The 17,772-nt window shown below is 42.4% G+C and overlaps 1 protein-coding gene across 1 annotated transcript; it reads right to left on the reverse strand.

The window, feature by feature from the left end:
• Positions 1 to 6: 6 nt before the first annotated feature.
• LOC135437842 (titin-like) lies at positions 7 to 17,693 on the reverse strand (the record flags this gene model as incomplete). Its single annotated transcript, XM_064695918.1, has 7 exons — positions 16,884 to 17,693; positions 15,242 to 15,407; positions 12,521 to 12,812; positions 11,196 to 11,680; positions 11,024 to 11,115; positions 10,364 to 10,576; positions 7 to 10,304 (listed from the first exon to the last, which is right to left on the reverse strand). Coding segments are annotated over exons 1-7 (11,595 nt in total), but the record flags the coding sequence as incomplete, so codon positions are not given.
• Between the last annotated feature and the right edge of the window lie 79 nt (positions 17,694 to 17,772).

Below are 17,772 nucleotides of genomic sequence, written 5' to 3' on the forward strand. Positions count from 1 at the left end.
TGCTTTCGCCTTCTGGGCTTTCTTTTCAGCATCCTTCTCGGCTTGTTTCTTCTGTTTGGTATCCAGTTTCTGATCTTCAATTAATTGTTGTTCTAGTACCTTTGCCTTTTGGGCTTCACTTTCAGATTCCTTTACTTCAAGCTTCTTACTCTCAGAAACCTTTTCTTCGGAAACCTTCTCTGCAACGACTTCAGATACTTCTCCCTTCTGGGCTTTCTCTTTAGCATCCTTCTCGGCTTGTTTCTTCTGTTTGGTATCCAGTTTCTGCTCTTCAATTAATTGTTGTTCTAGTACCTTCGCTTTTTGGGCTTCACTTTCAGATTCCTTTACTTCAAGCTTCTTACTCTCAGGAACCTTTTCCTCAGAAACCTTCTCAGCAACAACTTCAGGTACTTCTCCCTTCTGAGCTTTCTCTTTAGCTTCTTTTTCAGCATTTTCTGCGTCCAGTTTATTATTTTCAGTTAATTGGTACTCTTCAATGCGCTTTTCTTTAATCTGGTCTTTGTTGAGATGTTTTAGCTTTTCGCAAACATTCAGTATGTGCTTTGTAATGGTTTGAATTTTTCCTTCAACTGTTGCTGTTTGCAGCTGTCCTTGTTTTTGCTCAATATAGTCATATTCTGATAGAAGAACCGTTTTCGTATCCTCAATTAGGGGCTTTAATAGAACAGTTTTGTCATCCAAAAGGTCATCAAGTATTACAAATATATCCATTAGGTTTTGTTGCAGATGAACCATCTTTTCAGAAGACTTTTCAATTTGCAGCTTAGACCTGATGTTCTCCGAAATATTTTCGATGTTTCCAAGCTTCGGCACTATCAACGATGATTTTTTACCCACTTCCGTATCGCCAATAAGTTGTATAGCTGCTTTGGTTAAAATAATATTCGTCTTTATTTCTTTTAAGCAACTATTTATTATATCCTCTGCGACAGCTGGAGAAGCGTTTAGAAGTGATTCGATGAATGCTTCAACCATTTCTTTTTCACTTTGTTTTTCAGGTGATTTTCCATCGTAGGTATGAACAATGTGTTCTCGAAGTTTAAATATACATTTAGAAACCTTTTCATAGTCTTCTAAATTTTCGATTATATCGTTACTATCCGTAACAATCAATTGCAAGCCTTCATTGGAAATTTGAGATTCAGAAGCTTTAACAATATCTAAGAGTTTGATTTGCAAATTCTGTTTAATCACTTCCTGTTCATCCTCAGAAACTTTCTCACCAACGACTTCAGATACTTCTCCCTTCTGGGCTTTCTTTTCAGCATCCTTCTCAGATTGTTTCTTCTGTTTGGTATCCAGTTTCTGCTCATCAATTAAATGTTGTTCTAGTATCTTTGCCTTTTGGGCTTCACTTTCAGATTCCCCTACTTCAAGCTTCTTACTCTCAGGAACCTTTTCTTGGGAAACCTTCTCAGCAACGACTTCAGATGCTTCTCCCTTCTGGGCTTTCTTTTCAGCATCCTTTTTGGTTTGTTTCTTATGTTTGGTATCCAGTTTCTGCTCTTCAATTAATTGTTGTTCAAGAACCTTTGCCTTTTGGGCTTCACTTTCAGATTCCCCTACTTCAAGCTTCTTACTCTCAGGAACCTTTTCTTGGGAAACCTTCTCTGCAACGACTTCAGATACTTCTCCCTTCTGGGCTTTCGCTTCAGCATCCTTCTCGGATTGTTTCTTCTGTTCGGTATACAGGTTCTGCTCTTCAATTAATTGTTGTTCTAGCATCTTTGCCTGTTGGGCTTCACTTTCAGATTCCTCTACTTCAAGCTTCTTACTCTCAGGAACCTTTTCTTCGGAAACCTTCTCTGCAACGACTTCAGATGCTTCTCCCTTCTGGGCTTTCTTCTCAGCATCCTTCTCGAGTTGTTCCTTCTGTTTGGTATCCAGTTTCTGCTCTTCAATTAATTGTTGTTCTAGTATCTTTGCCTTTTGGGCCGCACTTTCAGATTCCCCTACTTCAAGCTTCTTACTCTCAGGAACCTTTTCTTCGGAAACCTTCTCTGCAACGACTTCAGATGCTTCTCCCTTCTGGGCTTTCTTCTCAGCATCCTTCTCGACTTGTTCCTTCTGTTTGGTATCCAGTTTCTGCTTTTCAATTAATTGTTGTTCTAGCATCTTTGCCTGTTGGGCTTCACTTTCAGATTCCTCTACTTCAAGCTTCTTACTCTCAGGAACCTTTTCTTCGGAATCCTTCTCTGCAACGACTTCAGATGCTTCTCCCTTCTGGGCTTTCGCTTCAGCATCCTTCTCGGATTGTTTCTTCTGTTCGGTATACAGGTTCTGCTCCTCAATTAATTGTTGTTCTAGCATCTTTGCCTGTTGGGCTTCACTTTCAGATTCCTCTACTTCAAGCTTCTTACTCTCAGGAACCTTTTCTTCGGAATCCTTCTCTGCAACGACTTCAGATGCTTCTCCCTTCTGGGGTTTCTTTTCAGAATCCTTCTCGGCTTGTTTCTTCTGTTTGGTATCTAGTTTTTGCTCTTCAATTAATTGTTGTTCTAGTACCTTCGCCTTTTGGGCATCACTTTCAGATTCCACTATTTCAGGCTTTTGACTTTCAGGAACCTTTTCCTCAGAAACTTTCTCTGCAACAACTTCAGATACTTTTCCCTTCTGGGCTTTCTCTTCAGCTTCTTTTTCAGCCTTTTCTGCGTCCAGTTTATTCTTTTCATTTAATTGCTGCTCTTCAATGCGCTTTTCTTCAATCAATTCTTTTTTGCGATGTTGTAATTGTTCGCAAACATTTAATATTTCTTTGGTTATGTTATGAATTTTTCCTTCAATTGTTGCAGTTTTGAGATCTGCCTGTGCTTTCTCAATATAATCATATTCTGCTAGAACGACAGTTTTAATTTCTTCAATGACAGGCTTTAACATAGCTGTATTATCTTCTAAAAGATCATCAAGTATTACAAATATATCCATTAGATTTTGTTGCAAAAATATCATCATTTCAGAAGCCTTTTCAATATGCACCTGAGATTCAATATTTTTGGAAATATTTTGCAGATTAACAAGTTTTGGTATTAGCAGTGAAGGCTTAGCAAACATATCAGACTCGTCAATAAGTCGAACAGCTGCTTTTGTTAAAATGACATTTGCTTCAATTTCCTTAATGTAACGTTTTATTATACTCTCCGATGTAGGCGGAGAGGACTCTAAAACTGATTCGATAAATGCTTCCACCATTTCTTTTTCATTTTGTTCTTCAGTTGATTTTCCATCGTATGTATGAACGATATGTTCTCGAAGTTTAAATATGCATTTAGAAACCTTTTCACAGTCTTCTAGATCTTCGATTATATTGTTACTTTCCGTAACAATCAACTGCAAGCCTTCGTTGGAAATTTGCGATTCAGAAGCTTTAACAATATCTAAGAGTTTAATTTGCAAATTCTGTTTAATCACTTTCTTTTCATCCTCAGAAACTTTCTCAGCACCGACTTCAGATACTTCTCCCTTCTGGGCTTTCTTTTCAGCATCCTTCTCAGACTGTTTCTTCTGTTTTGTATCGAGTTTCTGCTCTTCAATTAATTGTTGTTCTAGTATCTTTGCCTTTTGGGCTTCATTTTCAGATTCCCCTACTTCAAGCTTCTTACTCTCAGGAACCTTTTCTTCGGAAACCTTCTCTGCAACGATTTCAGATGCTTCTCCCTTCTGGGCTTTCTTCTCAGCATCCTTCTCAGACTGTTTCTTCTGTTTGGTATCCAGTTTCTGCTCTTCAATTAATTGTTGTTCCAGTACCTTTGCCTTTTGGGCTTCACTTTCAGATTCCTTTACTTCAAGCTTCTTACTCTCAGGAACCTTTTCCTCAGAAACCTTCTCAGCAACAACTTCAGGTACTTCTCCCTTCTGAGCTTTCTCTTTAGCTTCTTTTTCAGCATTTTCTGCGTCCAGTTTATTATTTTCAGTTAATTGGTACTCTTCAATGCGCTTTTCTTTAATCTGGTCTTTGTTGAGCTGTTGTAGCTTTTCGCAAACATTCAGTATGTGTTTTGTTATGGTTTGAATTTTTCCTTCAACTGTTGCTGTTTGCAGCTGTCCTTGTTTTTGCTCAATATAGTCATATTCTGATAGAAGAACCGTTTTCGTATCCTCAATTAGGGGCTTTAATAGAACAGTTTTGTCATCCAAAAGGTCATCAAGTATTACAAATATATCCATTAGGTTTTGTTGCAGATGAACCATCTTTTCAGAAGACTTTTCAATTTGCAGCTTAGACCTGATGTTCTCCGAAATATTTTCGATGTTTCCAAGCTTCGGCACTATCAACGATGATTTTTTACCCACTTCCGTATCGCCAATAAGTCGGACAGCAGCTTTTGTTAAAATAATATTAGTCTTAATTTCTTTTAAACAACTATTTATTATATCCTCCGAAGCAGGTGGAGAAGCGTTTAGAAGTGATTCGATAAATGCTTCCACCATTTCTTTTTCATTTTGTTTTTCAGGTGATTTATCATCGTAGGTATGAACAATGTGTTCTCGAAGTTTAAATATGCCCTTAACAGTTTTCTCAGAGTCCGTTAAGTTATCCATAATATCTTTGCTATTGTTTATGATTGCCTCTATTTCAGGGTTTTCTGGTTTAGTTTCTAAGAGACTACACAAATCTAGGAATTTAACATTCAAAGTTTGTTGCAAGTTTTCGGGTTTGTCAGTGAGAGCTTTCTCTAACGACTCAATGTCTTTTGCGTCGATCTCGTCTTTGGGTTTCTTAGTTAGAGTTTGTTTTGAATCTTCCAGTTTTCTTTTAACCTTCGTTTCTGTTTTTTCCTTAGCAATGACCATTTGATCTAATGTGTCCTGCGGCTCTGCTAGCTTCTCCACCGCCTGTTGTGCTGTAAGTGATGCACTTAGGCGAATGAGCTTCTCCTGAAGATTGTTTATTTGCAGCTGAACTGTCGCAATGAGCGCCAGCTGCTCAGTTGTAATCTGAGTAAGCTGCGTCTGCGATAGTATTTCATTCTCGATTTGGATAAGTGTGGCTTCCAATTGGCCGATTTCATCCGTGTTCTCATCGAGCAGCTTGACGCTCAGCGGATTGTCGTTTTGCAAGCCTTGTTCGATTTCAGTAAGGAACGCCTTACCCGATGTCACGTTCTCAATTATGGCACTGATATCGACAGGAACTGTGGGCGAGGTAGAAACTAGAGACAAACTCTTTAGTTCCGCGGATATGACATCGATTTCTTGTAGCAATTCAATGATGCGTATTGTATTTTCGTTATTCTCAATAAAATCAAAGACTGCAACTAGACTGCTTTGGGCTCTGAGAAGTCCACCCAGCAGATCGTTGTCCACCCTTTCGCTGACCTCGTTGAGAGCTCTGAATGTTGCCATAAGATTGGTTTGAAGATGGACCATTAAAGTCGATGACTTATCGATATCAACATTGGGTGAATCGGCCACAGCTTTAATCGATTTCAGCAGCTTTTCAAAGTTGGCTTGTAGACTTTTCATCGACTGTTGCTGCTGAGCTTCAGGCTGTTGGCAGCTGGCCATGAAGTTCTTAAAGGTATTCTCGATTTTGGCATACATCTCCTGAGCGAGCTGCGACTCCAGCACGGGCAGAGATAGTAAAATATCTTCGAAAGCGCTTTCCACATTGTCCAAGGAGTCAACCAGACCCGATTCGTAGGTGTGCACCAAGCACTCCTTCAACTTGAACATGGTGCGTGCAATTTTCGCCTGAGCCAAAACCGTTTCCTGTTGATCAGTGTCCGAGGCGAGGGCCTCTTGTATGTTCTTCAAATCCGAATTCAGCTGCTGGATTATAACGCCCACCTGGCGCAGCTCCTCGTGGCTATCCCTCTTGGTGACTTCCAAAGCAGCCTCCAGCTGCTTTATGCCACTTACTACGCCTTGTTGCACATTGAAGATCTCCACTTTGGGTTCTGCCAGGATGATAGCCGCCTCCTTGACGGCATCCTCGACAGTCTGCTGATGTCCGCTGGTCTTCAGGTCTGATATATCCTGTGTAGACATATCCAAGGCCTGTTCCAGCGCTTGGGTATCGATCTGCTCACAGTATTGCCTCAGATCACGCAGAGGTGTTGCCAATGTCTTGAGCTGGGACAATTCCAATTCATTTAGACTTTCGGCGCCACTATGGGCAATGCACTCCTCCACCTCAAGCACACAGCGCTCCAAGCTGCACATGGCAGCGGCAAAAGTGCCGGGATCCGTCCCTTCGGAGAAGGATTGGGCAGCCTCGACAAGGTTTGTTTCCTGCACCAGAGCAATGCTGCTGCGTAGCTCTTGCATTTTGATGATTGCCGCTTGTAGCTGTTCACCTGCCTCGCCACGCAAGGAGGCCACGTCCAGGTCTTCACAATGCGAAAGTACTGTAGCGATGCCATGGTTCAGGTCTGAGAGCAGGACCTCAGCTGGTTTCGTGGGGGTTTCTTGCTCGACAGCTACTTTCTGCCCCTCCTCCTCTTTAACATAAGCCTCAGGCTCTGCGGACAACGATTCAGCTGAGGACTTGAGCACCGAAATATCATCCAATGTGGATAAATTTTCAACAGATAACCTAAGCGGTTGTAGATTTTCGAGTGCATGCAAGAAACTCGAAAGTGGACTCGAAATGGCAAGTGCATTCCAAGTAAGTTTCTCGTCCAAAGCTTCCCTCTGCTGAGCTACAATGTCATTAAAACTATTCAGAACATCGTTGAAATTACTTTCGTCTGCATCTGGATTATTAAGGGTCTTGGCCAGATCAGCAAAGCTTTTGCCCATCTCAAAGAGAATGCGAGTTGTATGCGCTTCATTGGAATTGAGCGTGGTCTCCGTCTCGCTAAATGCGGCTAATCCTTTGGCTATTTGTAAGATTCGCAAGAGCGAAACTTGAGCTTCATTCGCTGACAATTTGATCTTGGGCGCTGTCTTGGAACTCTCACTGATTCGGTTTAGAGCCAGCTGAAGTGTTTCAATGTTGCCAATGGACTCCTCGAGCGAGACCTTGGTCTCCAAGACTTTGCGCAATGCGCTGAAGGATTTGTCCTGCTGAGCAGCCTGCTGTTCATCCTGTTGGATCTCCTGTTGCAGAATCTTAAATTCGTGTTCCTCAATATCGATAATAGCATTGCGTATTATATTTCGTATATTTTCAAGGGACTGCAGTGCCTCCTTATCCGGTTCGCGTTCCCGCGTCGCCAACAGGAGTCCTTGTCCCTTCTGGGTATTCTCCTGCAAGAGGCTAAGTGGCTCGATCAGATCCGCTAAAGAACCAGAGGTGGACTTCACCTCGGTCTGGCGTAGGCAATAGTTCAACTCATCGATCGGACGCTTCAGCTTGTCAAGCAGCTCCACATGATGCCGGGCTATATCCTTGTCCAAAATGGTGCCAATCAGAGCCGACAGCTCGTCCTTTAGATTTTGTAGACGAAATTTGACATTCTCGCTAAGGCGTTCCGAAATTCTTTCAATATTCGTTTCGAAATGCAAAACAGCCTGGGCAATGGACTGCAAAAGCTTCTGGGTGTCTGCCAAATCCAATGTGGCCTCCTCGCTGGCCGCCTGGCCACTCTCCAGATCCTGACCCAACTGCGCCAGGCCATTCTGAATCTCTTGCAGCGGCGGCACCATCGACTCCACGGTGCTAACTGTAAACATGCCACCCTCAACGCTGTCCGACTTCTCATTTAGAATCAGCTCCAAGCCCTTGTTGAGTTCGAAGAGCGGCGGGGTCACAATATCCAGGATGGCCATGTTAATCTTTTGTTCGATCGATTCGGATCCGGCCAGGGACTCTGTCTTATCTTCAATTGATTGAAGTGTACTCTGCAGTTCCCTAATTGGCTGCACTATGCTATCCAGCACCTTCTTGTGCACCTTCTTGTAGATTTGCTCTTCATTCTCCTCCATGGAAAGCTCCATTTCGACGCGTTCCAGAGCTTCTTGTATTTTTGCAACGGGCTGACAGATCTGCTTTAAGGCACTCGCTTCGCTGGGTAAGTTGGCTTCCGTTATGGATGCAAAGGATACGCTTTCGGGCACGTCCTGCATCTTCTCCACGGCCTCCGTAAAATGCTTGGCTGCCTCCAGTTCCTGGGCTTCCTGCAGCAGTGCCTGTGATCGTATGGTGCCTTGGGTTATCTCCAGGCCCTGGTGTATATCATCGGCAGTCAAATTGATTTGGTTACGCAGACTCTCCGATTCGAATCTCTCGCTAACGATCTTCAGCTCCTCCAGCGCCCGCTTCATATGCTCCGCCACACTGTCAATAATGCACACACTGGTCCTTTGGATTAGCGTGGCGCCCGTTTCATCTATCTCGACGCACTTCTCGATTACCTGCAGACCCATATGCAGTCGTCGTATATCATCATCCATGGTTTGGATTAGTGCATCGATTTGGGTTTCGCCCGAGTAGACGCGCAGCTTTGATTCGATCTGCTTGATGGGCTCTAGAATATTTCTTATGATGGCAATGCTTTGGTCTGCCGCAGCTGGTGTCATCATCATGGTGGACTGATCCAATACCTCCGTCTCGACGACTGTCAAATGGTTTTCAATGACCCTCAGCAATTTGGCCAGAGGCACCAATGCAATAAGATTCTTATTGATCTCCGCCTCATCGGTCACAGCCTTCATGTGCGACGCTGGCGTCATCAATAATCCGTCACCCACCGCGCCCGAAATGTCCTGGAGCCTGGCATCGTCCTCGGTGGTCTTTGACGAATCGCTATCCGTGGGTTTTTTAGATTTTTTACGCTTCGGGGGTGCTGCGGCTTCGCCCTCAGAAGATGCGGCCACCTTCTGCGATGTGGACATTTGTGCACTGGCAAAAGTTTGCTGATCAGATGTCTCCTCTTCGCCCTGACTGCCCGAGCCGGAAGCCTTGGACAAACTAAAGAACTCATCAGTCTCTGTGGGTCGCGATTTCTTACGCTTACGTATAGGCGCCGTCAGGGAGAGTTCCTCTTCCATTTTTTCAAAGGATTGTTGTGCATATTTCTCCGTTTCTTTGTCAAAGACTCCCTCCCTGCCGGAGGAACCGTGCACTGTGATCTCAGTTATAGATATATCATCCATATCCGCCTCGGTGCGCATATCCTCATCGTGTGTAAAGTATTCGGGTGATATATCTATAACAACCGCCTCCATTAGCAGCTTGCCCGACTGTGAAGTCTCCTTGACGAAACGCAACGGCGGCAACTCAACAATATTATGCTCTGTTACATGCTCCGAAATCTGATCCGCATACATCTCAACAATTTTCAGGGCTTCTTCCTCCGTCAGATCGGGCGTCTCGTATAGCGAAACGGAGACTTCTTTGCCATCGAACGAGAAGGAGACATCGCCCTTATCATCTATGGTTATGTCGCCCACGGGCGTCTCGTATAGCTGTGAGGTGCGCTCCTCCTGTATGGTGGACAGCGAATAGTTCCTTTGCAGCTCATTCGCCTGCGGCTGTTCTGGCTTCTGTGTCCGCTGTGCATCCTCGAAGCCCAGCAGCGAAGCCGAGCTGGCGACCACGCCCATGCAGTTTCTGGCCTCGCATGTATAGGTGCCCAGACAGCAGGTGCCATCCTGGCCAGAAATGATGCGATGTATGTCGCCCGGCTTCAGTTCAACGCCATCCTTATACCACTTGAGCACCGGTTGCGGCACGCCAATGACCTTGCACTCCAGATTGACGGCGCCCTCCTCGGTAAGCACTGCGCGCAGGCACTCCAGAAACCGGGGCTTCTTGTAATGCCTGGGGATTTGCAGTTTCAAGAAGCACGAGGTAATGCTGGTGCCAAAATCATTGACGGCCACACACTTCCACTCGGCCTGATCGATAAACTCCGCCGACTTGATGTCCAGCAGCCAGTCCTCGTTCTCGCCCCGATAGTGATTATATCGCTCGTTCGGATCGATGGGCAGCTCATCCCGGAACCAGCTCAGGATGGGATCGGGTGTGGCCTTGACCACGACCTTGAATTGAAACGGTTCGTTGATTTTGGCATCTGTGCTCTTCAGACCGGTTAGAAATTTGGGCGCCTGATTCTGATGCGTGAAAACCAAACGTTCCTCATCCGTCAGCTGGTTCTGTATGTCCTCCACGGTGAGCACAGCCGTGCTGCTCGTCTCGCCCATGCAGTTGCGCGCAATGCAACAGTAGGTGCCCAGGGAATTGGTGCCCGTCAGCTGATAAACATCGCCGGGCTTGAGTTCGTGGCCATCCTTGAACCACTTGAGCACTGGCGTTGGAAAGCCAACGACCTTGCACTCGAACGAAACGAGTCCCTCCTCGGTCAGCACAGCACGCAGGCTCTCCATGAATCTGGGCTTGCGATAATTTCGGGGAACTGCAAATAAATATTGTTAGTTTCGTTCGTTTCTACTTTTTTTGGAATACTCGACGCACTGTCCATGTTGACCACACAAGCTGAGATGCCCACGCAGCCCTCAAAGCTGGTGACGACGCACTTCCAATCGCCCGCGTCACAGGATTCGGAGGGCTTGATCTCGATCATATAGACGCCCAGGCCATCCTCAATTAGTTTATAGCGCTCGTCGGTATCCACGCGCCCATCCTTATTGTACCAGGTGACGCTCTTGGGCCAAGGCGGCACCACAACTGCAATACAAAGTTAAATAAACTAATCAAATATCACGTATACGTCATGTTGCTCTCAGAGAGAGAGAGAGAGAGAGGGAGAGCAAGCGAGAGGGAGACTGTGGCTGGCATTTCTCTCGTTTGGCAATTATTGGTTTTGTTTTGCTCGACTCATTTGGCGCATGTTGTTGACCCACCTCAACAACAGTCCAAGCATTCCCAGCACATTCATTGAGTTCAAGTTTCTAGAGCACGAGCGCACAATGTCTAAAAACAAAACAGACGCCGCCAGAAACTACCTACATATATCTACATATATCTATAAATATATAGACAAGTATATGATGATATATCTAACGAGAACTAGCTTGTGTGTGTGTGTGTGCGTGAGAAAAATAAACAAAAATGTTTTTGCTTTATTTTGTCGGGCAGATTGCCAACGCCAACGCAGCGCTGAGAGCCACTCACCTTGACAGCCGAGTATGATGGTATCCCCGATGTGGACACTCTGGTTCCGCAGCTCGTTCGTAAAGATCGGCGGCGGCGCATTGCTGCTAACGCTGAGAACGAGCAACAAAAACAAGGAATTCAATTGAGCAAAAACGAAGCGAAAGGCGACGAGCTAGATTCCGGTACTCACTTGTCGGCTGGCTTCAGGGAACCCTCGCGACTGCCGCGTCCCACCACATGCACCTTGGAGCTGGAGTAGGTGACGCCCATGCAGTTCTTTGCCTCGCATGTGTACGTGCCCAGCGATGTTGGATCATCGGCATTGGCGGTCAGTGCAAACATATCGCCAGCCTTGATCTCCTTTGAGTCCTTGAACCAGCGCAAATGCGGCGTGGGCACACCCACCACCTTGCACTCCAGCGAGACGGTGCCCTGTTCGGTGAGCACAGCTCGCAGCTCCTCCACAAACTCGGGTGTCTTGTACGCCTTGGGCACCAGGACATTCAGTGTGGCCAAACAGGAATTGCGTCCGCCCATATTCTCAGCCATCAGCATCCATTGGCCGCCATCCTCGAGTATTACTGGACTCACTTCCAAATAGTGAAATGTGCCCTCGTTGGTCTCCTTGATGCGATCATTCTCGCAAATTCTGCGGTCGTTTCGATACCAGGTTAGCTGATGTTGCAATGGCGAAAAAAAACGTGAGTATGCAATTAATTTGGTTTAAGATATAATTAAGAATTTATTGCTAGTTCTCTGATATATTAATATATACAAACGATTGGGGCTTAATTTAAGTAGAAGAAGAAGTTTTGATATATATTATATAACTTTGGGATATATATTATATTATTTCATAATTTTCTAGAGAGTTTTACGAATTATTCTAACATATACTGGTTTTCGAAAAGCCACAACTAATCAAAAAAATATATTTATTAAGCTTCCCTAACTTTACTCTAAAAACTGAGAGATTAGATTCTAGATAAAATGACGTAAAAATGAGATATATGGACTTCTGATTTCGTTGCTTATAAATTCAGTTCGTCAAGCTGGTTTTCGAAAATCTAATATAACAATTCAATTTTTAAATTACCATTGCCCGTTGTACTGAAAATATTGTAAGCCGTAAATATTTGCATACACAAGATGCGGGCTAAATTTTATATCTACCCAAAATTGACATCTAACAAATATGGTTAGATTTATGCAAAGGGTTTTTGTAATGAGCTTTACTCAATCCATTTTTAACTGAATTTTGGACAAATGATTTGGCTTAAGAATCGAATAATTCGAATTCAAACCTATGCGATTTTAAAACAAAATTGCCTTAATATCTGTCTATTATATATTAAATTAATGCACGATCAGGGAATATACCCAAGGCAAACGCAACGATTAATGGCCGACACCTTTTCATGCAAATTGAGAATCTATATCCCAAACAGATCTATCCAAACGAATATCTCCGGGTCATTATTAATCTAAGGGTTAATTATTTTCAATTAACTATACCTTAAGGTCTGTTGAGCTGCGTATTTCTGTTAGGAGGCGTGTTCGTGTTCCCACTTTGACAGACAGATCGACGAGGCGACGCAGAAATACGGGTGGATCCTCGCCCGTCGATCTGTCCTCGACAATGAGCTCGACGTGCTTGCGCACGACTTCGTTGCTTTTCGTACGGGCAAAGAGGGTATAGTGTCCAGCATCCTCGCGCTGCACATGCTCCACGGCCAGCTGGACGGCATTGCTGGTCTGTGTGATGCGAAAGCGATCGGAGTTCTCGATGGGTATATCGCCACGGGTCCTGTGAAACGTTGATGGGTTATGTTATATATGAGGAGGTTTGCTGACTCGTTGGACCACTAAATAATAGTCTTATTGATCGCCGGGTTTACCTTTTCCTATAGACGGACGAGGCAGAGGCTGTGGAGAGCGTGCCGTGAATTTGTTTGTGCTCGTTGCAGCAGCAACGACAGCATTTTGAGCATCCGTTGCCCATGGTGTTCGATAAATTCTAATGTTTACTCTAAATATTTATATTCTATTTACACATATACACACACATACGCAAACACACCGACGCTGTGCAATTAAATAAAAGGTATAGAAATTAAGATACAAATGACTTTTCGGAAAATGTAAGCCCCATGTGTGGAAAATTGAGCAAAGGCTAATTTTTGTTTTTCGCCCGATCGACTTTCAACCCATATTGTAAAAATGTATTTAAAGTGATTCGCCGATTGCGGAAATCCACTGCTATGGGTGGAAATAGGACAATAAAATGGAAAGACTTATATTTTTCAACGAGCAGGTAAAAAGGGATGCATTAAATTGAGATTTGAAAGTTTAGACCTGGCAAGGTCTCTTATATTCAACGTAGACCAATTTTACCTCACTTCATAAATTTTAAAATTTTTAAATATTGCCCTACTACGCGATTCTCACGAATTCAAATGACGCTTCATACGTTTCCATAGGCTTCTGATTACCGGTTTTATATTTGATACTCTAATCTGTTCTACTTCTTTTGTTCTTTTTATAAAGCGTATCTTCCTTCTACTACATATGTATTTATTTGTAAATAGGTATAGTTAGCTTTACAATAGAGAGGTCGTCTCAACCATTTAGAATATATGTTAAGGCAATTCAGATCTGGTCACGGACAAACGCCTATTTGTCTGTATAATAGTATTTCAAGTCTCCTTCCGTTTTGTTTATATTAACGTTCGGTCTATCAATGTTATCCAAATTATGGATATGGATATATGGGTATAAATTTATTATTATAGGCACGTGCTTTAATTTACCTAGCACAAAAGTCATTAATTTATGTTGGCATTATTATGACTATTAACAAATAAACAAAACAACCACAAGTAGGAGAAGAAACAAAAAAACAAAAACTAAACCAATCTAAAAAGAAAAATGACGAAAATATTTCAATCGAAAACAAGAATGTTTATAAATAAATGCACATTTTGGCTTTGTACGAACCGACACGACTATATTAATTGTATTTTGTATTTACACACACAAAAGCCAAAGAAAATTGTGAACACTAGACAAAACGACAAAAACAAAAAAAAAAAACAAAAAAGAAAGGAAAAATTTGTTTCTTCTTGTATTTTGTATTTTGGCAATTTATTTTGGGACGCGTATCTCACGGATGCCACGCATTTCATTTTCGAATTGCTAATAATTCGTTGTTCTCTGTGTACCAGAGAATTCTTTAATTTAGTTAAAACAAATACGAAATCTTAAATGTTTCGCTTGTTTCTTGTGCCTTTTCGCAAATTTGTTTGTTTCGTTGTTGATTTTGTTGCTTTGGCGCGGATATTGCAAAAGTTTCTTTCAATACACCGAACTGATTATGTAATTTTTCTCATTTTCCATTTAAGTTGAAAAGCGATTTTCAACACATTTTGGGCATAAAAATTGAAACATCATGACGCCACAGAGCTTTACAACATTTTCTAAATATTTTCCCGTGCCGGACCGTGCAAGTCGATTTGTTAATGCATCTAAATTTAGACGATCGCCACCATTTCGAGGGGCCCACACACGCAACGCACACACACACACACACACACACACACACACACGCACGCACATCACATTTGGTGGAGCCTTTTGTTGTGCATGCAACAGTTTTTACGCACAACAGAAATACACTGTCTTCTGGGAAAGCTCATGAATTTGATTGATTATCTTGCCACAATTCGAATTTATCAAGTATACGCAGCGTATGATTCCATATGATTTAAAGCACGCACACACACATACTTATATACACATATACGTGGATCGTTTGCGTCTTATAGAAAATGCTGCTGGGCAACGGATATGTTAATGCGCCGATCGTCAAAGTGGAACTGCCGCAACGGCTGCTCTGCCTTTGCCATTGCCATTGCCCAAGAGCCAAAATGGTCAGAGAACGCTGCGACAACAAAGAAGAAGAAGAAGACGAAGAAGGAGAAGGCGAAGACGACGAAGAAGAAGAGAGAGCACAGCCCGCCCGCAGCGTTCGGTTTTCGGCTCTGGGCGCAGTCGCCGTTAACCCGGGCATCTAGTATCTCAGTTCTTGTTGAGCAAGCGTGAAGGAGAAATTGAATGTAAATGCGCAACATTTTGGCATTATGCACACAACCGGTGAATCACACACACTGCACACACATACACGCACACACACGCACGCACGCACACATTTGTATTAATTTATTGGCTATGACTTACCACTCAAATTTGAAGGGCAGCAATTCCGTTTCATCCTCCTCATCGCAATCGATTTTCACAAAAAACGTCGCACGTTCATTGGGTATGCAGCGTATCAGGGAGCTGGAGTTATCACTAAACGTAATACGTGGTGACCGATCTGGCATTGTGGCCTGGCCAGGAGGTTCTAAAATAATACAAGCGAAAGATCAGATGTTTGAACAATAGGCGCTATATTTCATAAACATTCTTCCTAAAGGCAAATAGGCTTCTAGTTCCAATACTTTCTATACTTTGAAAAAGGCGTCGTTCCATATTACGTAACGACTTGCATAGAACTCTAATCAGTTGGTTCTCCAAATTTTAGGCACAATTTCGTTCTAAAATATTCTTAAAATAAAATGTGTCCGTTAGAGATTTTAGAATGAACTGTCTGCGCCGGAAAACAGGAAAAAGTTTTGGTTTATGTACAAAATAATGATTAGAAGTATGTATATAGCTAAGAGAGCGTTAAATGTTCGTAATGTAAGAACATTATTTCTCGGCTTGGGTACTGTATTTAGAAATTTCAGGATTTATAATGTGTTCCTTGCAAAAAAAACTCAGTAATTTTGATATCACAAGACCCATATTTGATTTCAGTTAGATATTCTGCTCTCTTGCTTTCTTATTTACGGATAAACGAAAAAACTATATTGTCTCATCGACGTAACTATTTTATTTGGGATAAAATATTGAGAAAATGTGTGTTTTAAGCAAAACTGACTTACGGCTTATATACTCCCTTATTCTTTGTCTCTCTTAGTTTATGATGTTAATTGTATATTGGTTCTGCAATTCGCAGAGGAAACTCTTAATCATTTTGAGAGTATGTACTTTATGTAACCCCTTGTAGTCCTTTAATATCGGCGTATATATACACCTAACTCTTTCTCTCTCTTAGTTTCTTATATCGATTATATATTGATTCTTCAATTTGAAGAGGACAGCCTTGATCAGTTCTTAAGTATGTACTTTACATAATCCCGTGTAATCTCGTAATGTCTTGTAAGCTTTCCAACACTGAGTTCTCTTTTCATACTGAACGACTCCACAACTAAGTACGCAAATGTACATATTTGTTTTTTGCAAATCTCAATGCGCAGATCTTTGCCGGCAACGAGCAGCCATTTGCCGCCTGTCTACAAAAGATGTGCACTAAAAATAGTTTGAATATTATTCATACAAAAACTATACTAAAATATTCGCATGTACAAATATTAATGTACGTATATATGTGTGTGTGCAAATGTCTTTTGAAAAAGAAACTTTTCAAACAAACTACCGCAACTAATTTACTAATAATTATGAATTCACTAATAAAATTCAAAATCCCAATGCTGGCAACGGTTTATTTAGCGCACAATTATGAAAAGTTTTGCATAGTCCGTTTTTAGTTCAGTTCACTTTAGTTCAGTTTCGTTCCGTTAAGTTCCACATTACGTAACCGCACAGAGGCCAATGCTTGACGGAGACGAAGCCCGTGCGTTTATAAAAATATACACACTTGGAATCCATTGTCTGTGCAGAGAAGATTAAAACCCGTCTGCTTTCCCTTCTCCCATAACCCGTTCCCCGCACCCCGCACCCAGCATCGACCTATCAACAGTCTGTAGCTGCTTACCTACTACGACGGCGGCTGCGTCGGCTGCTGTTCCCGGTGTTCCTTCCATGTTTTAGCTCTAGCTAGACAGACTAGCTATATAATTAGCCAAAAACAGGGCCACTTTAACATGGGTAGCACACACACACTTGCACACACGAACGCACGCACGCACGCACACAGACGCGTTCGCGTAGTCTGCGTAACAGGACTTTTCCACACGCTCAACGAAATCTTTTTACTTAGGATTGGAAATTTATTTGATGGTTGTTTAATTGCGGCGTATACTGAAAAACCGCTTTTAAATTTTTCTTCTTCTTTTTTTTTCTTATATATATACACATATATTTAGAACGACGTGCACATGAACATGAAGAAGGCAGCGATGTTGTCAAAGATATTTAAGCTTTTCTCTTGGCTGAAAAATATGAAATTTATCGTAATTATTTTGAACACAAATTATTATTTTGTACATGTATAAAATTTAGCTTTTTGCACTTTCGAAATTGAATTTCAACTGCAGCCGAAATATGCTACTTTCAATGGGCACATACAGAATCAAACACACAAACACACACACACTCACACAATTGACACATTTGGTGAACAAAAATTGTTTCTATATATAAATAATATATACAAGACGACGTTGAGGGCGCGCACACCACGTCCAGCAGACACCTCCTGGATCTCCGATCGTTTTTCTCAGACTAAACGAATGGCACAGCATCTGCAAAAGTCCATGCCGACTTTGTGGCTGTCGGGAGAATTTCGGGCGCCTTTCTCTTGAGAGCAAGCGTTTTCTCCGATCTCTATTTCTCACATTTTTTTTATAGATTTCCGTAAGAGCACGACCCTTGGAGATGAGCGAAAGATGTTTCCCACCTGAAAAGTAAAAAGTTTGCGCATG

Source organism: Drosophila montana, unplaced genomic scaffold, assembly GCF_035044405.1.
Source record: "Drosophila montana isolate Dmon_TW-CO22-7 unplaced genomic scaffold, ASM3504440v1 contig_3833_1, whole genome shotgun sequence".
Classification (NCBI taxonomy): Eukaryota; Metazoa; Arthropoda; class Insecta; order Diptera; family Drosophilidae; genus Drosophila; species Drosophila montana.